This window comes from Lacerta agilis, chromosome 4 (assembly GCF_009819535.1).
Source record: "Lacerta agilis isolate rLacAgi1 chromosome 4, rLacAgi1.pri, whole genome shotgun sequence".
Taxonomy (NCBI): domain Eukaryota; kingdom Metazoa; phylum Chordata; class Lepidosauria; order Squamata; family Lacertidae; genus Lacerta; species Lacerta agilis.
In genome coordinates, this window is record NC_046315.1 from 70,916,129 (window position 1) to 70,942,137 (window position 26,009).

The 26,009-nt window shown below is 45.7% G+C and overlaps 2 protein-coding genes across 3 annotated transcripts in view; one reads left to right on the top strand and one right to left on the bottom strand.

Moving 5' to 3' along the window:
- Positions 1-7,032: 7,032 nt before the first annotated feature.
- Positions 7,033-26,009, bottom strand: part of GABRA5 (gamma-aminobutyric acid type A receptor subunit alpha5) — a 63,481-nt gene continuing 44,504 nt past the window's right edge. For both annotated transcript variants that reach the window (XM_033147530.1, XM_033147531.1), the window contains exons 7-10: positions 19,037-19,180; positions 11,456-11,608; positions 8,815-9,026; positions 7,033-7,665 (exon numbers count right to left, since the gene is read on the bottom strand). In XM_033147530.1, coding sequence (XP_033003421.1) covers positions 7,369-7,665; positions 8,815-9,026; positions 11,456-11,608; positions 19,037-19,180 — 806 coding nt within the window. In that variant the 3' untranslated portion in view covers positions 7,033-7,368. The remainder of the gene's footprint in view (positions 7,666-8,814; positions 9,027-11,455; positions 11,609-19,036; positions 19,181-26,009) is intronic.
- Positions 15,276-26,009, top strand: part of GABRB3 (gamma-aminobutyric acid type A receptor subunit beta3) — a 184,791-nt gene continuing 174,057 nt past the window's right edge. The window contains 1 exon segment of the mRNA XM_033147529.1: positions 15,276-15,477. Coding sequence (XP_033003420.1) covers positions 15,377-15,477 — 101 coding nt within the window. The 5' untranslated portion in view covers positions 15,276-15,376.

Sequence of the window (26,009 nt, forward strand, 5' to 3'; positions counted from 1 at the left end):
AAAGTCAAAAAAAGAAGTTTACTCACATTCAGTTCACAGTTGGATCCCTGAAGGCAGACTTAGTTACAAATATGTACATTTAGATCTACCCCATATGAGAGAATAATCCCAGTGCTTCTGCTAGCTAGGAAGCTAGCAGAGCATTTGTAGCTAAGAAGCTGGTCCAACAAAAAAAAGGAAGTGAAAAAGAGAGTGTGGCAGCATGCCTTGTTCTTTTATTACCTGGACATTGTAAGGTCACGCGCACATCTAGTCACATGCAAAAGGAAGGGTGTTCCAGCTGAGGAGGAAACAGGAAGTTTCGACTGGCTGGACCAAACATCCCCTTGCATGTCCACTCTAGGAAAACAAGGAATGTTGTGTTTGACTGCTCTTAGTGGATTACATCCCACACAGAGGCTCCTTGGTGTGCAGTAAGGCCAACAACAGCAGCTGAGACTTAATTGTCTGTCAACTTTTTCTCTTTTTTGCTCTGTATTTATGACTAAGTCTAGATTATTTCTTTTGCAATATTGACCTGATTTCATTTGCTAAATTGTTGGCCTTTTCCCTTATCTCACTTCGTTGACATGCTTTGCAAACACTTTTTTCTCTCCTCTTCCTTCACACACGCCTCTCAATGTTTTGTGGATGGGCGTGGTAAGCTGCTTTGGTGTACAATCACTGTGGAAATGCAACATACAAAGAAACTCAACCAATTAATCAACACATTTGGCTGTTCCAGCTGTGTGGTGGCAGTGGGGTGGAATTTCAATGACGTCTCTTTCTTGTCAGTGGTGCATCTCATTTCCTGGGCTCCTGCCAAATCCTGTAGCTCCTCAGCAAGTGGCAGTGACAGAGTGGGAAAGTTCTCAGCGCTCTGTTTTTCCATTTCATATGTTCCTTGGTAACAATGAGTGCATGCCAAGTGCAAAATCAATTATTAGGCAACCTTGGCAGTTTTCAAGCTTTGTTTACTAAATACAAGTAAATTAAAGATGATAAATTAGATCACTCTCTGGGACATTAAAAAAAAAAATATCCAATGCAAATGGAACTTTTACCTTACTTTGCATAAGATTTTTTTTTTGGGGGGGGGGGGGGGGGAATCCAACTGACATTTTTGCTCTAAAAAACTCACATCTAAATGTCAAAATGAGGGTGAACTGAGACTGTATGCCAGGGACCCTAGAGGAGATCAAGCTGTATACCAGGAATAGGGACCTGTGGTCCACTAGATATTGGTGGACTCCAACTTCCACCAGCCCATTCGGCATAGTCAATAACCAGGGATGCAGTTGCAGACCAACATTTGGAGGGCTACAGGTTTCCCAGTCATGTTTTAGACATTGCTCTCTGTAGAGGGGAATCTGTGTATATATTGGCGTCAAGTTGTGAGAACAAAGAACATGTCACAAGGGAAGGGCACTCACTTCAAAAGACGTTCCATTGAATTGCTCACATGCAAGCTTGGTCTGCAGCCCACAGATGTGAATAGATTTCCACTGAGCCATGGTGAGTCGCACTTGGTAGCCTTCTGACCACTCTAATGGTCAGATGGAATTAATATGTAAAGGATGGGGAAACTAGCTGTCTACAAGAACACAGGAGTAGCCTGCTGGATCAAGCCAAGAGCCCATTTAGTCCAGCCTCCTGTTCTCACAGTGGCCAACCAGATGCCTGTGGGAAACCAGCAAGCAGGATTTGATCACAAGAGCACTCGCCTCTCCTGTGGTTTCCAGCAACTGCCATTCAGAAGCATTGGTGAATCTGTTGTTGGACTATGAATCCCATCATCCCTGACTATTGGCTATGCTGCCTGGGGCTGATGGGAATTGGACTCCATGAACATCAGGAGGGCCGTACTTTCTCCAGCTTTGAATAAGGTAAACAGAAACCCCAAGAAATGCAGTGTTTTTACAATTGGGATGCCTTTCTGAGGATGCTGTGACCCTACAGTCATGAAAGTTTCTACCAAGGGCATGATAAGTCACCCTTTTTATCCTTCCCAACCACTGCTGTGAGCATTGCTCTGTGTATTTGTGAGTTTCACCGGTCAGTAGCGGTCATGGAACACAGAGCTGAGCTCTGAGGAGTCACGAATGTCGAACGGCACAGGTAGGTGGCCAACTGAATCAAGCCTCAAATACACGTCAGGAAATGGAGCCTTATTTCCTTGGCAAATTAAATTCCACAAACCTTTCTACTGGTGGCAATCACAATTCAAGCTTTCGGCTGGTGTTTTATATTTTTTGAAAAAACAAACAAAACAAAGCTGGAACATTACTTCTCTCTATTAACAATAAGTTTGGAAAAGATGACATTTTGCAACTGACTATCAAATGTATTCTTTTATTTAAACATTAAGATAAAATTACAAAAGCTACTGAAGCAATGGATCTACGCAGGGAAAAGAAAGTAAAAATAACTCAAATTACGCATGCAATCCTGAGCCTAGGCATGGTAATGCAGGAGTAGGTCCTGTTTAAATCCAATGGCACCTACTCCCAAGGAAGTGTGCAAAGGACTGCAGCCTGATGGTGCAAATCCTAGACATGTTTACTCAGAAGGAAGCCCCATGGACTTCAGTGGGAATTTCTCCCAAATCAATGCGTACAGGATTGCAGCCTTGATCATTCACCAATGAAGCAAAAGATACTGGAAGCAATAAAAGTTTCCGAAAGGCATGATCCCCAACAAAATATTGATATAGCTATTGGAAACAGCTGGCTTTTTAAAAACAAAACAAAAAAACATAATTTCTCTCTCTCTCTCCCACCCTGTCTTTTATTTATCAGAACATGACATCTTTATACAAAGCATTCTTTTTTTCTCTCGAGAAGACATTCTAAATATGTTCATATCACCCTAATGGAAATGAATACTAGGAGAATGAACAGTACGTTATATCTGGCGTGGTTGGTTCTATCCTACTTAAAAAAATAAAAAAAGTAATTTCATGCAATACATGTTTCGATTCTTCAACAATGATAATTACGGGTAAGTGGTGGTTGGGGGGGGGGATGCAGCTTGAATTTGAACAAAAGTATTTATTTCCCTGAAAGGTAAAATTCCTGTCGCTTCTAATGAGCACGTAGGTAGTGGCTTTATTGTTCAAGTAATCAGTGAACCAGACTCTCAGCAAGCACATATTAAAACTGTTCTGTGGGTTTCAAAATTCCTATGAGAATCTGGGTCAGTGGCATCATCTGTGCAATGAGAGATCTTCCACCAGGAACTTGCTCCTGTGTAGGTCCACTGGAATGGGATAATGGGAATGGCTCTTGCACACCTTCTGTTTGTCAAGTTCCAGGTCCATGTGAAAAAGTCCCTGGAATGATCAGTGTGAGTATATATGGCAAAATCATTGCTCAATGCCTGATTTGTTGTCAACATGCTAGTAGCTAGACTGGAAAATGGGTGGAAATTTTGGGGGATCAGCATTTCTGTCTACCCACAGAGCCTAGGACTTGCCGATCAGAAGGTCAGCGGTTCGAATCCCCACGACGGGGTGAGCTCCCGTTGCTCGGTCCCTGCTCCTGCCAACCTAGCAGTTCAAAAGCACGAAGTGCAAATAGATAAATAAGTACTGCTCCGGCGGGAAGGTAAACGGCGTTTCTGTGCACTGCTCTGGTTCACCAGAAGCGGCTTCGTGATGCTGGCCACATGACCCGGAAGCTGTACGCCGGCGAGGTCGCTGCCGCGGGCGGTCGTGGGTCGTCTCGGCTCCGTCTTGGTCCGAGGCGAACCAGTCCAGCCCGGGGGTTGGAGCCCCGCTACCGCTAAGCGGGGCTCCAATATAGAGAGCTGAAGGGCACTGTTGGCATTTGATTGCATACACAATGTTGGAAGATGAGCAATTAAATAGTCCTGAGATGGTATGTTTGATGTTGTTGGGACCAGTAATGGTGTTGTCCGGGTTTATGTGGCAGCAAAGTTGGCATCTGGGTTGGCATCTGGGTTTGCTGCCACATAAACCCGGACAACACCATTACTGGTCCCAACAACATCAAACATACCATCTCAGGACTATTTAATTGCTCATCTTCCAACATTGTGTATGCAATCAAATGCCAACAGTGCCCTTCAGCTCTCTATATTGGACAAACAGGCCAAACCCTACGCCAAAGGATAAATGGACATAAATCTGATATCAGGAATCACAAGACAGAGAAACCAGTAGGAGAACACTTCAATCTCCCAGGACATTCTATAAAAGATCTCAAAGTAGCTGTCTTAATACAAAGAAATTTCAGAAATAGACTGGAAAGAGAAGTGGCTGAATTACAACTAATCACCAAACTTAAAACCACGGAGAAACCTGGTCTGAACAAAGACATTGGATTCTTATCTCATTATACATAACAAAGCTATCTTTAGCCATCTCACCCCTTGCCTTTCCCTGCAAGACTAATTACAGCCGTTAAGAGTCGTCAACAGGTTTTCCACACCTATCAGCTGATCACCCATTCCCACCACCCTTCTGAGCAATACCCCTTCCCACTCCCTCACTATATTTAAGGATCTGGTGACTTCTGTTTCAGTGTATCTGAAGAAGTGTGCATGCACACGAAAGCTCATACCAAGAACAAACTCAGTTGGTCTCTAAGGTGCTACTGGAAAGAATTTTTGATTTTGTTTTGACTATGGCAGACCAACACGGCTACCCACCTGTAACTGAATTAGATTAGGGTTTACTTCCCTGATAAGGGCACTGCTTGATCTTGTTGTAGAATCTGGAATTTCTTGGAATGGTGGCAGGACAGTTCTGGACACACCGTAGGAGTGAAAAAAAGTGAATATTGCAAGTGGAGGAACCACATTAGAAACTAGACCAGAGATGGGAAACCTATGTTTCTCCAGGGCTTGTTGGATTTCAACTCCCATAATCCCCAGCCAGCATGGCCTGTGGTCATGGACTAGACATCTGGAAAAGGTAATAACCATAACTCAAAGTTCTTTCTGCCAGGTAGGTGAATATGTCAGTTTCTTGTTCCCCCACCCCAGCCTTAAGTTCCATTCTCCCCCATATTCTCAACAGTTTGAATTAAAATCACCAGCGTTTTAGTGCTTATTTTTCTTAATATACACATTTTGAATGCAATTTTGCCTAACATATACATCCTTTGCAAAGCAATTTCCCCAATACAATAATAATAGTTGCAATGCTTTTATTATTTATACCCCACCCATGTGGCTGGGTATAAACATGATTAATTTAGGTCCATTAATTTCACTATGTCTGAGCAGAACAACCCTCATTTTCACTAATATGTGCAGTCATATGCATGTTTTACTGTAGTATATGCATTTTGGTACACATTACTTGGCTGGAGAACTACATTGCAAAATTTAGAGAAGTGTGGATTTTGAAAGCTGGTTGTGTTCTTATCGTGTTTCTGAAAGTGTGAATTAAGTAGGTTTGCCTTTAAGCACGAACTGAATCAAATTCTTCCCCCTTCCTCCTGCAGGTGCCTGCTTTACCATGGAAGCGATGGGAAGCTTTAGGTTACACATTCCTGATGGGCACAACTTTCCTGCTTTCAATGAAGAATTGGGTGATGGCCTTATTTTCACTGAAAAAGTGTATTAAGGCTACCAAGTCTTCTAAGTCCCAGCCTTTGAAGCTGCCTAAGTCTTCTGAAGCTATGAGGCAGCCACTAGATCATGGATAGGCAAGCTAAGGCCTGGGGGCCGGATCTGGCCCAATCGCCTTCTAAATCCGGCCCGCGGACGGTCCGGGAATCAGCGTGTTTTTACATGAGTAGAATGTGTGCTTTTATTTAAAATGCATCTCTGGGTTATTTGTGGGGCATAGGAATTCGTTCATTTTTTATTTTTATTTTTTCAAAATATAGTACGGGCCCCCCACAAGGTCTGAGGACAGTGGACCAGCCCCCTGCTGAAAAGGTTTGCTGACCCCTGTACTAGATATTTAGTGTGGCCTCGTTCTTCCAGATAAATAGTTTGAAGTCATGGTTGTATGCTATAATCAAGAGGCTATTACCTATGTATGAAAAGAATCTAGACCTGGGTCTCTAAAACCTGCACAGCTCCACTATGTGAGAAAAATGAAGGCCGATTCAAGATGCATTCACTCTTCTCAATAACTAATCATTTAATACAGTGTTTCTCAAACTTGAGTCTCCAGCTGTTGCTGGACTACAACTCCCATCATCCCTGACCGCTTTTTCTGCTAGCTAGTCATGATGGGAGTTGTAGTCCAATGACAACTGGAGACCCAAGCATGAGAAACACTGATTTAATGATATAATCTAGAACTGGGCTATGGATTGTGCTCATTGCAGGGATTAATATTCCCATGGTTAGTTTTCCAGAGGCACCAATAATATTTGGCACTGCTAACCATGAGGTCCAGGCATGGGGAACCTGTGGTTCCCCAGATGTTATCAGTGGACACCAACTCCCATCATCTTGACCACTGGTTATGCTGGCTGGGGCTGATGGGAGTTGGAGGACGACAACATCTGCTCTGCTGTTGTTCCCCATCCCTGAGGTAGGCAGAGCAATCACATCGTGAGCTTCGCTCAAAAAGTACTGCGCTGTATGTCAGGAGTGTTACCTATTATGGCTGGGGTGAGGGGAAGCTTGCCACTGAGATGCCAATCGCCGCAGCACTCATAATCGAATGTGTGGCCTGTTTCTCAGATTTGCAGCTGAATGTGTGAACTGCTTTTGCTGAAAACGTCTGCCTTACCATGAAGCGATGTGAGGCAAGATGAAGCCTGTGGTCTCTGATCTGTGATAGGTGTCCCACTCAACCATGCGCACGCAACCCAAGTGTACATATGTGGATCGCCACTAATCCAAAAACCTGCCAGGAGGAGCACAACACGAGAGATGGTGAACATCTACTTGCATATGCACAGCCAAGTTATGGGCCTGCAGGATTCTGGATCCTAGCCAGAATACTCCAGAACTGACAAACTCCGAAATAACTTGTATGAACTTTTCTGCAATGGCAGAATCCACAGTTGCCACCGATATTTACATTCAAAGTATAAAAAACTGCAGATATGCAATATGCCCAAACAGTTTAAAAAATATACCCTATTTCATTTGTAAACTATCAATGCAAGTTACTCAGCAGCAATAGAAGCCATGTCTCATGTCTTCCGTTGTCCTAGAAAGATTTGTGTCTGCTGCCGTTAATGTAATTGCCGGAAATATCTGAGGTTACATGTAGAAACAATCGAGGCAATAATATATTTTTTTCCTTTTTTTTCTTTTTGTACATATTGTTAAACATGCAAAAACTTCCTGAAGAATATTGCCCAAAGGTAGAAAGTCTTTTGGAACCTCAAATTCTCCTTGGTAGAGTTTGTTTTTGCAAGTATGGCTAACACTTGATTCGAAAAGTCCTTCCATTTATTTTGAAGAAGCATCTTTGATCACAGGTTCCCTGTTCAAATACGTAGCCCAATAGACTAAGTTAAAAGTTCCAAACAGGACCGGAAATACTATCCGGGACATCTTGTCAATCTTACTGATGCTGTTGTAGGTCTTTTTGTTTTCGGCTGGTTTTTCAGCGGGCTTGACTGGAATGGGAGCGGCGTTGGAGATTACTGCAGGGGCAGAGTCCTTTGGTAAGTTTAAGGTGGGGGTCATCCGTCCGGTAGGGTAAGTGTTCATGGCTCTGCTTGCCAACAATTCACGCTCTTTTTTCTGCAAAACAAAAGAAAACCAGAACACTGGTGAAAAAAAGAAAAAGAAATGCACACTTAGGACATGAAGAAAGATGAGGTATGCAGTATGCAGAGATTATTTATGCCTTAACACTGATAAAAGCAATTGAAGTGATTTAAAGAGGACTAAACGGGTGTCTGTTTTGCATTCTTCTAGTGGATTCTTATCCTCGCTAAAACTGTAAGGGCACTTCAGATTCATAAACCCAGATTCTAAAAATGCTTCCACAAATACACATTTGAAAACGTGGGGAGGGGGGTAGTGTTTCACCACATCAATCTGATTGTATGGCAAACACAACCGATTAATCTTCATTCAGTTTGAGAATGCATCCTCTGGTTGGATGTGTACAGAATTTATCTTAGCAAGAGGACGCAGAGAGAATAAAAAAGGGTTTTCTCCTTTACCACCCCTTAGGCTTGGAACTGGTGCTCTCTATTTTGCTCTCTTTTTTAAAAAAAGAGAGAGCGAGAGAAACCCTACCCAGATATTTTGGTCCAGGCCAAAAAAGTATAGCAAAATGTAGTCTTGTTCTCAGATATTTAGGGCCTGAGGCAATCCTCTCCCCCACCCCCAATCCACTTGGGCCATCTCATGCCTGCATAGCATGGGTAGACATTCCCATGAGTGCCTTTCCTTGTCTAGCTGTAACATACAATAGCAGTAAATTACACCAGTAACCGTTTGCTGCCCTTTACCGTTGCTCAGAATCAGCTGGTTGAGGCAGTTAGCTTACTCTATCAAATGGTAGAACTGGCCCCATGAAATCCATTGTCTCACTGAAGACAAAGGGATAGTTCCTTTGCTTAAGTAACATTGTGAAATGTTAGGAGGGCGATCCAGTGGAATGGCACTGTGGAAGATCACAGCAACAAGGACACTTCCTGTAGATTATGTTCACTTGATTTTTAACCAAGTCAGAGAGCTCCCACCTTCCTATTCAGGATAACTATTCTATCTCTTCGAAGAGATACATATCGTAGAATTGATATTGTTGGAAGGACCCTGACAATCACATAGTCCAATGCCCTCCAATACAGGAATATGCAACTGTCCCATGCGGGGATCAAACCTGCAATCTTGGCGTTATCAGCGCCATGCTCTAACCAACCGAGCAATCCAGGCTACCTTCTTTTTTGCAGCCTCTAATGCCTTCTTGCCATCCCAGGCCCAGCTTCTTTTTGTGAAATAGTTGACTGTGGCAAATTCAATGAGTGCAGAAAACACAAAGGCGTAGCACACGGCTATGAACCAGTCCATCGCGGTAGCATAGGCCACTTTTGGTAGAGAGTTGCGGGCGCTGATGCTTAAAGTTGTCATGGTAAGGACTGTAGTGACCCCTTGAAAAGAAAAGAAGGAGCAACTTTTAGAATTACCTGTAAGCTGTGCATCTCTTAGGTCAGCCTTCTCCAGCTGGGTGCCTTCCATATGTTTCAGACTCCCATCAACCCCAGCCCCTGGTCAACAATCAGGAACAATGGGAGCTGCAATCATGGGTGGACCTTGGTAATATGGCACCCTGTACAAGGCCAAAATTTGATGCCCTCTCCAGCCCTCACCCCACTTTCCCAAAGCTGGGTAAAAGGCACTGAGTTTTGGGAAGGAGGCAGAAGGGCTCTGGCAGGGTCCTAGAGCCCTCCTTCCTCCTCCTCAAAGCCCTGAAAGTGCTTGCCCAGCTTTGGGAAGGTGGCAGGAGGACTCTGGGACTCTGTCAGAGCCCTCTCACCTCCTTCCCAAAGCCAGACAAGCCCTTACTGGGTTTTGAGGTGCCCTTCTCAGCTTCACGCCCATTGCAGGCAAACTGGTGCCCTAAAACCACCTCTGCTGCAATCCAAAACATCTCAAGAGCAGGCATGTCAGCTTGCCCCCTTGGCTGAGGGGGCCAGCACCATACGCACATGCTATGAGCACTGCATGATGTACTGACATTGCTCGTGCATGCTGATGTCACTTGTGCACGCTGCATGGAGTGCTGACATGTCACACGTACGCCACATGGCTTCTGATGTGACCATGTTGCATGTCACACATGCATGGTGTGCACATGTACCCTCAGGGGCGCCTTGGCCCTTCGGCCCCCCCCCCCATGGCGCTCCTATTCTAGGAAGTCAGGTTGAGGAAGGTTTGTGTCGATCAGGCATGGCCAAATTTGGCCCTTCAGCTGTTTTGGGACTATAATTCCCATCATCCCTGACCACTGGTTCTGTCAGCTAGGCATGGTGGGAGTTGTACTCCGAAAAGAAGCTGGAGGGCCAAGTGTGGCCATGCCTGGATTAGATGAACAGTACTGGTTTTGACCTATAAGGCCTGGGACCCTGATACGAAGGAGGAACGCCTTTTCCCAAACATGCCCTCAGATCATCTTGGCAGGTCCTTCTCCAAGTGTCCTCTCATCATGAAGTAGGGAGAGTGGCTTCAAGGGAAAGGACCTTCTCGTCAGTAGCTTCCCATCTGCGGAATGCTCTCTGTAAAGAGGTTTGCCTGGTACCTACACTTTAGACTTTCCATCTTCTCCCAAACATCTTAAATACTGAACATCTTTTAGCATCTACCAACCTCACCGACATTTCATATAAACACACCATTGGTTTTAGTTCCTGTGGGTTGATGGCAATTGATGAGTTTTTGCCTTGGAGGGCTGTTCTGCTGAAAAGCAAATTGTTGACTTGCAGGAATTGCGGTTTGATTTTGTTTTATCTTCCTTTGTATGCCCAATCCAATAAATATTTATTGCTTATAGCCACAGGCGATGGCAAATGCAGTAAAATGCCTATTAGCACAGGCCTAAAAACATGGATAAATGTACACCCTGACTTTGTATGTCACCTAGAGCCACATTTGCAATTAGGGGATGAAGAAATAAAATGAATAATTAATACTTCTAAAGATGGCGCTTGCTATTAAGCATTGATCGGCTCCTTGGAAATTGCAAAGCCTGATGCAGTGCGAATGCCCCAATATATCAACTCTAGAGATGTGCAATACTGAGGGAGGAAAATAGAAGTCATAATGTGGGATGAAGACCTAAAACTAGATACTAACAGCATGTGGATCAGGGACAGACATATGCCTGCAGAGACCTTCCAGGGTACCCCCAGGGTGACCTCCCCATGCTGAAAGTAGGATTGAAGGAAGCATTCAATTGCAGCCTGTAGAACAGGTTGTGATGTGTGCTTGGCAGCAGGGTGTGTGTGTGTGTGTGTGTGTGGTGTTAACAAGAGTTTCTCCATTTTGCATATATGCCTACAAGTCCAAAGTGGTTGGTGATCATTGGCCTACATTATATGGGTGGTTCTGGCAGTGAGGTTCCCCTGGCATGGTCAAAATCTGTACAAAGTGAGTGGTCACTACTTCAATCAAGTAGACTGATATGATAAATGTGACACATGGTGTTTGGCTTCAGGAATAACTGTACCCTCTGCCCAAATCAGGCTGCAAGCTGGCTGAGATGTCAGAATACAGCTTCCTGTCTGATGGCGGACTCTAATGTTACATTTCCTTGCTTCTGTGATTGAAGCTGCATGTAGGGCTGTGGCCCCTGCTTCCTTCAGACCCTGCTGGTGGGGCTGAGGGGGTGGAGAGAAAAGGCAATGAACTGCCTGAGACAGAGGCATGCACAGGGGAAAACTGGTTGGCAGGGGAACAGTGAAGCATTGCCTCCTACCCAATGGTGGTTAGGTCACCAGGACACCTGGTTAGGGTTCTCCTTCCCCTGCCTTAGAGTAAAGGTCACTTAAAAAGAAATACCAGAGAGAAGTGAAATACTTGCCAAAGACTGTTCTAGCAGGGACAGATTCTCTGTTTAACCAAAATGATACTTGGGATAAGATCACTGTCATAATACAAGGAAGGTAAGTCTGGATGACGAAATAGCCAATCTTTCTTTTCAGGTGAAAGTGTGCTCTCATTATAGTATATTCACCTAAGGTGGCAGAAGAGGAGAGAATGACACACACAAGTTATCAACAAAAGCCAGAGCACCGGTTTGCAAACAGCTGTCTTCTGTCTAGCAGTTATTCCATATGATAATATTGGATGGTTCAAACAAAAGAAGTGAACTGAGGACTTCTTTTTTATAATCATAAGCCACTGGCTGGGAACAAAAGCATACACACCGTACATTTAAAACACTCCACCCCAAAGAATCCGCAGAAATATTTACCCCTAGGAGAGTTACAATCCCCAGCACCCTTAACTACAGTTCCCAGGTCTTTGGGGGGGCAGACTATGCTATAAAGTAAGGTGTGGACTCAGTTAGAGCCAAGCAGGTCCCATCCACTTGAAGCTTACTTCAAAGCTGAGGTGCTCTCTGGTACCGAAGCTTCGTAGACTTCGTTCATGATGTTTCAACTTGTGCTAGTACCCTGCCCATCTACCCAGTTGTTGGTGAAGAGGAGTGATCTCCCATGGTCCCACTCAATCCATGTTGTGGCTGTTGGGAGATTCATTCCCCTGCAAGATGGTAAGGCCCAAGGCCAATCCAGTTGAAGATAGTTCCAAAGGTGGAATGGGTGATACAGGTATATTGTGTGTATGATGTCTGTATGCTTGTTGCAGTTACACTGATGACTGTTGACTGCAGCACAGTGCATGGATTGGGGGAGGTTGTTGTTGGGAGATTCATTCCCCTGTGTGCAGTCATGGGTTTATTGTTTATCACATGACTGGGTATGTGTTTTGATTCCACAGAGTGGGAAGTGGCGGTAGACAGGATGTTTTGTCTTACTGTGTTCCCTAAAGTGGGACTGTTGTCCTTTGTTCTTTCTCTTTGCTGTCTGATGCCATGTTGAAGAGCTCTGTGTGTATTATATGTAATAAAGTAGGTTAGCCAACATGCTGAGTTGCTGTGGTCTGTCACGCAAGCTGGGCAAACTCTGCAGATGCCTAAGAGTGTGTTGATGTCTTCTGGCATCAATCACTGAGATGTCTGGGGGCTGAGGAAGGCTAAGAAGCTCCCGAACGATTGCCCAGGAAGGAGGGAACATGCCAGTCGGGCATGTGTCTCTGCCAGGGTCCTACTTGTGAGTAGGCCGTTTTCCTGACAGTGGCCCCATGTGGATGCTGCTGGAAAATGCTTCCCCATAAGAGTTTATTTATGGAGCAGCTATTATGTGGAGTATTTATTCTGGAACACTGCACAACTTATGGGGGAATCCTCATGCCTCTGCCACCATTTTCAGTGACAGTTAGCACTGCCCAGGATTCTCTCCCATTGTTGTGGAGGATCAGTTAGTTTTTGTCCACCTGGTGTCCTCAAGAAGTTTTAGATTACAGTGACCATCAGGGGTACCAACTTGAATAAGATATTGGGGAGGGGGCAGATAAGCCCCACCCAGCATAATCAATCACAAGATGTGCTGCACACAGACAATCAGAATGAAAATGCCCATCAACTGGGGGTGGGGTGGGTTTGACCCCCCTCAAATATGTTATTGGCGCTACTGAAGGGACCTAGGAGTTGGCTCCTATGATTGTGATCTGAAACATCTGGAGGGCACCAGGTTGGCAAAGGATGCAGTATAGTTACTGCCACATGGACACATTTCTGTGGCTTCCACTGGAGGAACCCCCCTCACATCTCATGGGGGAAGGTCTGTATCATTTCCACAGAGAGTTCCTACCCTTTACATTTGTATAGCAGGGTGATCTACAGACTGCAGTTACTGTCTCCTTGTAGCTTTAGTGATGACATCACCAGGGCTGAACCCATGCAAATTTTCTCTATGCAATCCAGTCCACACCTTAACAGAGAATTTTCCTTTGATCCTAATAATCCATAAATATGTGGATCTATTTGCACCAGTGGCAAGGTGATGCCATGGCCAACTATAAAGGACCACTATGCTACCAATTTTTGCACCTGCTGAATACATGAAGAGTTCTTCAACATTCAGAGAACATAGGAATTCCTACCAAGCAGACTTCAGGAGCTCCAGACTGTGGAGAGATTGTATATGGTTCGGATCTTGCAACAGGATTCACTCAAGGTGAGATGTATATTTGGTGTGAGGAGAAACCTAGGCTAAAAGCTGAATATGCTGGATCTATAACATAGTCTGGTTTAAAATAAATAAATCAAGTCCCCCAATAAAACTTAGTTAGGGTCTCATTTAGGGTTAAGTAGGCACCAAATGGGTCCAAGTGAGAGCAAGGAATATATAGGAAAGTGTTGTCTTTTTTCTCAAAAAAGGCACCTGGCTCTTCAAAATTGGCAAGGCCCTAAAGTTCTACATCCTTTGAGTCCAGGTCTTTCCATCTGAGATCCACTGCAGAATATCTTCTTGAGATTGGCGCTTCCTAGAAAAGACCTGCAGTGGCTGTCCCAAATGGTTCCATGGAGCCTGGCACCCTATCCCAAGTAAGGTGTAAAGGTAAAGGTAAAGGGACCCCTGACCATCAGGTCCAGTCGTGTCCGACTCTGGGGTTGCGGCGCTCATCTCGCTCTATAGGCCGAGGGAGCCGGCGTTTGTCCGCAGACAGCTTCCGGGTCATGTGGCCAGCATGACAAAGCCGCTTCTGGCTAACCAGAGCAGCTGAGTTAAGGTGACCCACATGCAGAAGCAGCCCTCCGCATCATGCTTACCCCACTGAAAGCAACACATTATTTCTTTATTGTCTTTATATCCCACCTTTCCTCCAAGGAGGCCAAGGTGGCATACATAGTTCTCCCCACCCCACCCCCATTTTATCCTCACAACAACCCTGCAATGTAGGTTAAACTGAGAGTGAGCAATTGGCCTAAGATCACCCAATGAACTTCATGGCTGCGTGGGGATTCGAATCCTCGTCTCCCAGGTCATAATCCAACACTCTGGCCACCACATCACACTGGCTCCTTTGATTTCCAACAGGCATATTGCAGGCAGTATCCATGCATGGTGTGGATTTTGGACCAACTTGATTTCAGTCCCCAGTGAAGAGCAGACTCAGCCCTCGCTGTGAGAGCATCTGCTTCATATCATCCCAAACCTTCCACCTTCCCACCACTTGTTACATGGTTTAAAAAATGGCATGTTATTTATAGGTTGTTTGGTGCTGTGTGTGCGGGGGGGGGAGTTTAAGAAGCAATTGCAAAGGTGGGAAATGAGGCAGGAGCAAAATACGCAAACTGTGAAATTCTTTCAAGGGTCTATGCTCTTATTTTCAGATCCCACAGCTCTGTGGAAGGACAGAACATCTTGGAAATCCGTTCACAAGTAACCCCGATTACAGGCCTCCTGAGAGCTTGATGAAGCCCAGAAAATCCATCGCTGACTGATGCTTCCCCTGTGTAAAATCGGATTTTTGTATTTTGCTAATCCCTGGTTACAATCTGTGTCCTGCTCTTTGTGATCCACCCTGCAATCAGAACCCAGCCTGCCCAGATGTAACCTGGGACGTTAGCAAGGGGGGAAAGAAAGCAGAAGACGGGGAGGGGGAGAAAGAAAGAAAAGCAAACCTACTGATGTTGAAAACCAACATTTTATTTGCTTAAATCTTTGGAAACCTCAAGGGAGGCGGTGCCCGCGGGCACTAACATTTTGATTTCTGCTACGAATCTTGCTGCTTCCTTGAGGCTGCAGCTTTTTTTTTCCCCTTCGCAAGTGCCCTGCAGAGTACTGGCCGAGTTGAGTCCCCTGGCACCCTGGAGTGCCCACTGCTCGCTTGGGATTGTGGTTTTGCTCCGAGGAGCCGCGCACGACCCTAGGAGATGCCTCGGCACGCGCTCTGGATCTTCCTCTTGGCGATTCTGAAGGCTCGAGGGGAGCTGCCTTTCATCGCAGAGAACAATGCCGCGATGATGGTGAACTGGTAAGAAACTCGGCCGCCTGCTGCTGCTGCTGCCTGCCCTGGTTTCATCGTACAGGTGCTCCTCTAACTTCCACCATCCCTCCTCCCCTCCCCCCAAACAAAACGAAAGCTTTTTGACTTGTGGATCGGTGCGCGCTTGTTTTGTGGAGCCCTGGGTGTGAGGTTTGGGGGAATCGGTGCGATCTTAGCTTGGATCAGACAATTGCCAGGTTTGTGGAGCTCCGTGCGAAGTTCCGTTCCGCCGCCGCCCCTTCCTCCTCTCCCACCCACCCCCTTATTGTCGCCCTTTGGATTTCAAAAGAAGCCCGCTGGGCTCTCGACGGGTCGCCGATTGGGAAGAGCTGCGGGCGCCTTTACGGATGCGGACGAGGCAGCTTGGAGCTGTGCCATCGCTTCTTCTTCCCATTAGCCCCGTGTCTGCCTTTGTCTCCATTAAGGGATCCCTTAAAAATAGCCCTTCCCCTGATCGAACAGGCAGCTCCTCCGCCCCATCCCGGATAAGTCTCCTGAATCAGCCCCGGGGGACCCTGCTGGTTTTCCTCCGGAGGTCTGCGCCACCACCCCGGCGACAAAGGAGCTCCGCGTTTCCTTCGGCGGCGTCTCCCCCGATGGGCGCAGCGTGAGGTCCCCTTGCTCTCTCTTCTGCTCCCTCCGCCCCGGGCGAGGTGCTTAGTTTCTAATTACCGCACAACGCCGATCCCGCCTCGTTCACAGCAGCGAAGGCGAGGCCGTTATGTAACCTGTTGCAGGCAGCAGCCCCTCTGTCTGCCGCCCCCATGTGACTCCCGGGCCTTGGTCCGGGGCCGCTGTCCTCCTCCGCACCCTCCGAACGCGCCGCAGCCAATCGCCGGCCAGGATTGCCCTGACATAGAACCCCGAGCCAGGCCGGGAGCGGGGGAGGGGGGGGTCTCACGTGGGTGGCTGCCGGGCCCGGGATTAAAGCTTCTTTAGTTCCCTAATGCTGCCACATCTGGCGCCTCCACTTCCAGTTAGGGAGTAAATGGGAGAATCCTTCGGGTTAGCGCCTCCTTTGCAGCCACGTGGTCCTTCGGACACGCTGCAAAGCCAGGCAACAGCTGCCACTTCCCCCCTCTCCCCCGCCCGCCTCCAAATGCGTTTCATCAAACAAATCATTTTAAAGCTCGAGAGAAAGGGAGGGAGAGATCAAAACGCGTAGGCGGTTGTTTGCCTCCTGCAGGAGGGGAATAAGCCGGCAAGAGCGAAAGCAGCCTCTGCAAAACGCGGGGGAAGCTGCGGTCGCCTCATCCCCGGTTCCCCTCAAGTGCCCAGGCAAGCGGGCCTTCCTTTCCTTAGCGCCAAAGTGTCGGACTATGCTGCTGCTGCCGCCGCTGCTGCCGCAAAAGATTTGGGCTTTGGTGGAGCAGCTGCACGAAGGCAGCCATCCAACAGGCGCAGCTTCCCCCGGGTTGTAGAGGTGCACCGAGGACGGAATGCTGCGCCTCTTGGATTTGTGCTCATGTAGCTGTTAAAGAGACAGGGCGGAAAATATGGCAAGTTCAAGAGGTATTCAAGGACTGATTTATGCTGCTTGCTAGGTGTGTCCTCCTGTATTCAGGACATGGACAAAGAATAGCATTTCCTTTGGATTGCTAGGTTGCTGTCACTTTTAGAGCAGGAGTGAGGAACTGGGGGGCCCTTTGGATGTTGCTAAACCCCAGCTCTCATCAGCTTCAGCTGATAGGGCCCATGGGAACTGTAGTTCAACAGTATCTGGCAAGCCACAGGTTCCCCATCTCTGTTTTACAGATTGTGACTAAGCTCCTTTATCACCACAATACCTATAGCTGCCTTTGGGTACATACCCAAGCTTCTGCCTTTTCACTCTGTATTAATTAAATGAGAATCACTACGGTCTCATGCACACATGTAGCCAGGCACGGACAGTAGACTGGAATCCTCCTCCACACACCTAAAAGAGTGTGTGATGTAGGCCAAGCGGCACACGCATCAGCCTAGATGTGTGATGGCCCAAATTGAACATGAGAAAAAGCATGCAAAATCAGTCTCTGCATGACACACTTGTGTCACACATATATGGCAGAGAAAGACTGAAAATGCATGTGGTATTTTGGATCCTGGACACTGTCCAAGCATGAATCAGGCATACCTCAACCTGACTGCATGCTCACAGTCATTAAAGCCACTGAACTGGTGGCGCACACATGCAGTATTCTCACTTGAGCACTGCAGTATCCAGTGATGACTTGCATGGGGGAACGAGGCGTCACAGGTCAAGTGTTTCTGACAGCTTCTCCTCCTGCAGGGATGTAGTCCTCTCTAGAGGCTGTTGAACTCTTGACTCTCATCAGCCCCGGACAACATGGGGCTGGGAGTCTGGGATGATGGAAGCTGTTGTCCACCAAAATGGGAAGAGCTGCAGTTCCCCATTCCTGTCACAAGGCTTTTCAGTGGGTTCTGCTCAAGCAAGTGGTATATATGCATGCTTGAGCAAGTATTGCCTCCTTTCCCAACCCACCACACCCAAACAAGACAGCAGTGTGTAGCGGTTAGAGTGCTGGGTTCTAATGCCCAGTTAGCCATGAAGCTTGCTGAGTGACCTTGGGGGCCCGTCACTTCCTCTCAGCCTAACCCACCTCACAGGGTTGTTGTGAGAAAATAATGGAGAGGGGGAGAATGCTTGAGCTCCTTGGAGCAATGCTGGGATACAGATGCAACGATACATAAATAAGACGGGCAAGGGAGCACCAATTATTTATCCACGCTCACTGTGAGAACAAAATAGGGAAGTGAAAATATAATCAACCAGTGGTAAATGACCTTAAAAATGTGACTGAAATTTCCAGAAGTGAATCTCTCATTTTCGACCTTGACTAAAACATTGGAGATCCAGGTGGCTTCTGTGTTAGGAGTGCTTTCTACCACTTCTACCACCGTTGGCTGAGGTGCCACCCACAGCCATTCATATAATTTAGGTACAGTGGTTCATGCATTGGTATCCTCAGTACTTGATTATTTCAAAGCACTTCCGTCTGCCCTTGAGGTTGATCCTGAAGCTGCAGCTGGTGCTGAATGCAGCTGCTAGATTGCTGTGTGAAGAAGACTACTATTATCATGTAACACCTTTGTTCAGGGAATTGCAGTGGCTGCCAATATGCTACCAAGCCAAGCTCAATGTTTTATTGTTGGTATATACAGTAACATCCTCTGTATCTCAAGACCAGGTAACCTGAGAGACCAACTCTTCCTCCACACCACTGTTAGACCACAACAGTACCCCATGGCTGACAATATCCCATGGCTAAGTGGGTCAGTTGTCTTTCAGTGTCGTTGCACCGTGTGTGCTTTTTAATGGTGCAATACCAAGCTAGGAAAAAAAACCTGATTTTTTTTTCTAGCTTGGTATTGTTTTTGAATTTGTTCACAACCAGCTTTTTGAATCCGCCTGACTCTTGTTTCATTCTGATATTCTAATGTTTCTGTGATGTGTTACTTAGATGTTTTGATGTTCGGGAATCTAAACCTTTTGCAAAAATAAACACACGAGTTCCCCAAAACAGTGTCCCTTCTCCCTCCTCACCTGTACTGGTAGTGATGTTCTCAGAATCGACAGTTTGCCCTATCAAGTGATACTGGTTAAGCCTTGAGCCGTCTTCTGCTACTACCACGGACGCCGCTGGGCTATGAGTCCACACATAGATCACTTCGGAATTGGGATAAGCATCTGGCAAAAAGAGCATACGAGAAATTGAGTCTGGAGATTAATATTCATAGACTTGAAATCTTACACGATAAGCAGGGCTTAATTCCAAAGCTCAGCTCCAGAATCTCTTGCTAGTATCAGCATTCAGTGCTGCACACATTTTATTCAAACATCAGTGGAGACTGAGAGCTTGGTATTCCCCCCCCCCCTACACATTCTAGATCTGTTGCATATTTTTGCTCTGAAAAACACTTTTTGAGCAACTGGTTTCTTTCTGAAAATAAAAGCTCATTGTAGGTTTATTGTAGACAGCCCCATATGTGTCCATTCAAAAACAGGTGAAAACAGATGTAGGCAGTCCCAGCAATGGGGGCAGTATCCGCACCTATCCAATGACATTGTGGGTGGATGTATACCCAGATTGCAAGCACCACTTCATTCACCTGGAACATGTGCAGGGAGGAAAATGTGTGGATATCCTAATCGGGGAGGGTTTCTAAATGCATACCAAGTAACTGCCCCCACCTTTGTGGACAGCAGAATATAGAATCAATCAAATGAAAGCAGCTTATTAAAGACAAACATGAAAGATTCCAGGCTGAGGAAAACTACATATTTGTGCTACAAATGGGTTAGTGTGCATACATCCAAAGACTGAGGATATGCATAGTGACCAAAAGAGGATCTTGTATAGTGGGAGATAGAGAGAGAAGGTTTACGGGCAGAGTGTTTAGAGAGAAATCTCTCCCTTTATGGAAATTCAGCACCAGTTTTAAACTGTAATGGAAAATGCTCTTGTAAATGTACACCCTTTCTTATTCCTAGGCCTCGGGATCTATCATAATGTTTCCATATTTCATTACTCATTTACCCTGCAAGGTAGGTGACTACGATATATTATAGATGGGAAGCGGAGACTGGGAAACAGTCAATTTCACAGAGCCATTCATCAGTGGATGGCTGTGATGAACCTCCAAGCATTTCAAAATTCCTGCGCAGAAGGCAATTCCATTAACATTCAAATGGTGAGCAGATCAGCACAAGTCTTCTCCAAATTGCACAACAGGCTGCGACTTCTGAGCTTGTGTGCACCCTATTTATATGACAAAACAGCGGTGCATGCAGTTGTCAGATGAGGTTGCCTGTATGAGACTTGCACGCCTGTTACAAAATTGATTGTAATTTTACTTTTGCTCTGAAACAAAGTCAATCAGTATAAGGATTCACTGAACAGGAGTGTTGTTTGTTTTATCCACGTAGTTTTCAATATAGCATAGAGAAATATATATGTCAAGCTTCCATGGATTGTGACCAGAGCTGGCTCCGTTTTTTTGTAGGTCCCAGGCAGTAGCTAAACCATAGAATATCTGCTTTGTCTCAGGCTCAATCCCTGGCATCTCCAGGTAGGACTAGGAGAGACTCCTGTCTACAACCTTGGGAAGCTGCTGAGAAGGAGTAGGGCACTATTATCCCTGACCATTGACCATGATGGTTGGTTCTCATGAGGGTTGGAGTCCAACAATATCTGCAGGGCCACAAGTTGGGATTCTACTGTACACAACACTGACCTTGATGGACCAGTGGTTTGACTCAGTATCAGGTAGCTCAATGAGTTCTATCTTCTGTATGTTCCTACTCTGCCATATAATGACACAACAAATGAGCAGGGTGGCCTCTGAAGAAAGGGACCAGGTAGCTGGGGCATCATGTCCCCCCTGCCCCCTGTATGCTACTGAAATGCCAACTTGAGATCTGAAGCAGATGGGCTGCAACTAGCTGTCTAGGGGGGGAAGAGCAGCTGTGGAGGGCAGGACTTGGAGCCTGGTGCTGATGACTACTGCTGCTTCAGAACCAGCCAGGTTGGTTGGCCTGGGGATTCTTCTTCTTCTTCTTCTTCTTCTTCTTCTTCTTCTTCTTCTTCTTCTTCTTCTTCTTCTTCTTCTTCCTCCTCCTCTTCTTCTTCTTCTTCTTCTTCTTCTTCTTCTTCTTCTTCTTCTTCTTCCTCTTCTTCTTCCTCTTCTTCTTCTTCTTCTTCTTCTTCTTCTTCTTCTTCTTCTTCTTCTTCCTCTTCTTCTTCCTCTTCTTCCTCTTCCATCACTCTGGTCATGGCACTGCTGTGCCCACCTGAGAGTGACTGCGTGACTTTCATAACTTTAAGCCTGTGCACAAGAAAGACCAAAGATGGCAAGTTGCTCCCTACAAGCAATGGTGGCCTTATTGCTCCAGCCTCACTGCTGATAAGATGCCAGGCTAGCTTCTGCTACCCACCAGCCATATTCAGTAGTCCACCCACAGCCGGTAAGCCTCTTGGGTTTTCTGTCTGCCTGGGGTTGCAAAGGCACAGGCATATATTTGGGGGCTATATTTGGCTTAGGACAGGGTGGGAGCAAACATTGTACAGGCCTGATTTAAATGCTGGAAGGAGGATATATATCAAGAAGAGCCTTATTGAGCAAATTAGGAGAATTAATTGCTACAAGAGCTGTATAAAACTTCAAGCTGTAGGAAGGTAATTGCATCACACCTAAATAAGAAGCGCAGAATCACTAGCGGAAAAATGGTGCTGCTTTCAGCCTAGTAGTTACTGTTTCATTATGTGATTTTGAAGTATTTTAACAATGCAGCCTGTGTTATCTTGCACAATGTAAGGAAAAGGGGGGGATGTTCAAACTTCATCAGTGTCTCTCAATACTCTCTTAGTTGCCTTATGATTTTACGTCCATATAACTAATAATAGTACAACTGTAATTCAGGCAAACATGATGTTTTTGGTACTAATTTGATATTTCTTGAAAGAGTTATTCATACCAGCTGCAATTTTTCATTTTATTTTAAAGGATATTCAAGGGACATAAAAAGGGGGTGCAATGTGTAATCGCCACAATATATAACAGCCAAATCCCTTGGTTTTTGCATTCATGCTATTCTTCCCCTCCCCCCCAATAATAAATAAGTGAAGTGAGTGCCTTAAGGTGAACGGATTACATGCTCTGAGAGCTACGTGCTAATTCCTACATGGAAGTGTCTTCCGTGTAGGAATTTTGCAATACTGAAAACAGTCTCAGGATCTCAGCCCAGGTCCTTTAGCCCAACTTCCTAGCTGCTGGTCTACAATGGCTATGAGGCAAAACGAGGATGTAACAACGTCCCCAAATGTCTAACTTATTCACAAATTAACAATTCGTGTTTTAAACCATTATAGGGAAACAAACGTTGGGGGGAGAAGAATACATTATTGCTACACTTGTAACATGGAACAAGATGGATATGAAGTTGCCTGCGGGGAGGGGGCAGGGAATAAGCATTTCAAATGGTAATAACATTGCCAAATTGGAACAATATTCCAATTTGACATATTTTGGCCTGGGTACCACTACTGGTGCGATTTGCACATCCAATGTGACTTTTACAATGCAGGCTTGGCTTGCAAGAGTAGCCCCCCTCCTCAGTTTTCCTGGATCTCCAATACTTTCTGTCCCCCTTTCCTTCCTTCCTCTTGCTCATTGATGTTAATATTTATAGTGGAATATTTATTTTTGGATGCAACATTTGATCTGGAATGAATCTGAAAATTGATTCTGAACTGCGCGTTGACAGTGGCTGCATAATTATCTCTCTAGGGGAAGCAGCCAGAATCGGTTATTTCGGCTGCTATTGTTTTTTTTTTCCTTTTTCCCTTTGTGCGCTCTCCTGCTACGCTTGCCGACTTATTGTCACTATAAATCTCGCTTTTTAAAAGGGCCCTGATGGCTGAGCATTGAAAGAGGGTGGTTTTGAAGCCGTATCTTTAGAAACTGAAACTATACAGGGCAGTTCTAAATAGACTGGAGCTCTTGTAAGCATGACAACAGGGCAGTGACTTCCAAAGAACAATAAAAGTATGGGAGCCCAATTGGGTGGAGTCCAGCACCCAAAATCATGTTACTTTTGTTGCAGGTTTAACCACAAGCGTTGGTTCTAAATAGGGTCGTCACCTTTGGTCAGGCAAAATATGGGACAGGTCGGGGGTAGGGATTGGGGGGGCACCGAATCCTGCCCCCTTTGTAGAGACGAGTTTCCCAAATTTGGCCTTCCAACTCCCTCACCACCCTGGCCCCACTCTTCCCCTTAACTCACATAGACAGGCAGGGGCAGCTCCTATGGGAGACTTGAGCCACAGCACTAGCCACTTGCACATGCTTACGTCAGAAGAGGCTCGAGCGTGGAGGAGGGAGGAGGAGAGGTCAGATCAGAGTGGCAGAGGGAGTCAAGTGAGAGCGGACCTGCACAGTGTTAAAGCAGTGGCTGGCAGCTGAGGAGGTCTCTCCTTTCCCCTTCTTTCTACTGTCGCTCATGCCAGGCTGGGCTCCTTGTCAGCTGCACCAACAGTGACGCAACCAGCATTTTTGGCTGGCCGAACTCAGATATTGGGGGGGGGGGGAGGCGTCCTGTTTGAAGTCCAAATGGGACAGGAGATATTTTTGTCCCAAAAATGGGCAATCCCATTTTTAGGGGCAGGTGGCAACCTTCATTCTAAAAAAAGCTATAAATCAGGGCTGGGGAAGGAGGGAACTAAAGGTTGCATACACTTTCTACCAAATATGTAAATGTAAGTATCAAATTAAAATATAAGAGATTTATAAAAAATAAATGTTATCAAGTTATTTTGTATAGTGCCATGCATAATGGCTGCCCCCATTCTGTAGAACAGCACCCATGTTGAAATATGACAGGCATGCACTATCAATCCTATTCAAAGCTGGAGTTTCCAGCAGTGATAGTAAATCCCTGTAAACCAGTGTGGCACAGTCAGTGACTGGGGATGGAACAGGAGAAACCATAGCATAGTAGACAGCTTCTAATAGTTCAGCTGCATGACCAAGCTCCAGCTTCTAGAAGAAGGCAAAATAAGCAAATCAATCTCATGATCTCCAGCCCAATGTGGGCTGAAGGAAAATGGTGTCGTTACCCAAATATTGGATGCAGTCAGAGCTGTGAAATCAAAGCCATCTCCAAACATGGTCAGTAGAGCATTTCATTTGTGTTATGTGGGGGGAAGCCACCCCGCCAGCCATTCTGATGTAGATCAATGTTTTTCACTTTTTTTCCATTGTGCGCCTTGGGAGGTTTTGCATTGAAAGGCGAAATATAATTCTTAAATAAATAAATAAGTAACGAAGTCTACTCTCACATGTGCTTATGATGGTGGCATAGGGCCTCATATGTGCAAGGATCGTACGGTAAAAGAATGTCTATAGCCCTTGACTGTTTTCTTTGTTTACAAATGATTGGTTTGCTATTCACCTACGAAGGGGTTCAGTTTCTCTTTCTAGAAGACAATATCTTCTGCTGGGGACAAAGTGGTGTTTGGAAAACAAATGATTGATCAGTGGAGGCTGATTCATTTGAGTTTAGTGGGACAGCAACCTACCTGCCCTTTCTGCCCTCAGCTAACTCTCTCTTGGCTGCCTTCTTACTTACAACTTCTCAGGAGATGCTTCTGCCTATCATTGGCTCTGGCTCCACTTACTGTTTGTTTGTTTGTTTGTTTGTCATCCTAGCAGTCCCAATGGGCACATCACCCCCTGTTTCTTTCGAGGGCAGCACAGTTTATGCTATTGTGGCTTTCACACTGCTAGCGCAACAGTGTTCCTCATATCAAATACATCAAATATGAACAATGGACCTGCATCTTTGAACACCCTTGTATGTGTACCCAGTTCAGGTGAAGTTCCCACTACACAGGTGTGTATGCAATGCATACTTTATATCAGGCATGTCCAACAGGTAGATCGTGATCTACCAGTAGATCACTGGACATCTGTGGTAGATCACTGGTAGATCAGTGGCTCCCCCAAAGAAGCTAAATAACTTTGTCTCCCCTAAAAAAACTCAACATCTTTGCCCTGCACCCCTAAAATGACCTGAACCACCAAAAACAGGGCTTTCCTTCCTAAAAAAAACTCACTGTCGCTTTCCTCCTCCCTAAAGAAACTCAAGAACTGTGATCTGAACCCCCCAAAAGGGGGTAGATCACTGCCAGTTTTTAACTGTGTGAGTAGATCGCAGTCTCTTAGAAGCTTGCCACCCCTGCTTTATATTTTTGTTGTTGTGGGAAACACTGGTTTACCTGCAGCGGTTGTACCTGAAAGCTGAGCTGAAACTGGGAGGGGAGAGACACATCATTATTTTTTTCATCCAATGAAAAAAGTGCCTCCCCCTTTACCCAATCATTCAGGTCCCTCAACAGTGACTGAAAACATCTGCAAAGTGCAGAAATGTTGAAAAGGTCCGTGCTCTCTGTCTTGACAATGCGGCATGGTTCCCTTGGCAGATGTGCGTTTCCTCCCCACACTAATTCATACTGGGGGCAAAGCGCCGGCTTCAATTGTCCATAGTGTTGTTAACATGTAGCCAGATCTGAATGTTGTTATGATGTCATCACATTCCCTGTGTGTTCCCTGATTGTCTAGGATCACTCAGGGAAGAAGAGACCCCAGAGGAAGGGGGAAAGCACTACAGTAAGTAGAACCAGAAAAGGAAACCAATGAATGCACACCTCTGAAAAGCAGAGGGAAAAGGTAGTGTTTGAGGGGAGCACTCTACAAACCCAATTGCCTCACTTTCCCCACTGTATGTTTGTGGCAAAAAAAGGGCACATCTCTTATCAACCATGCTAAAGATGTTCTGGGTAGAGTCGACAGCAGAATCAACAGCATTTCTGTTGTTCTTGCAAGAGTGTTTGACTTCTGCCCCCACTCCTGAAATTCCACAGCAGGATGCTCAATGTTGTGGGCTTTGGAAGTGGCAGATGCTGTGCCGTGTCACGCTAACACATCTTGAGAGCTTACTTAATTTGATTTAAAAGCTT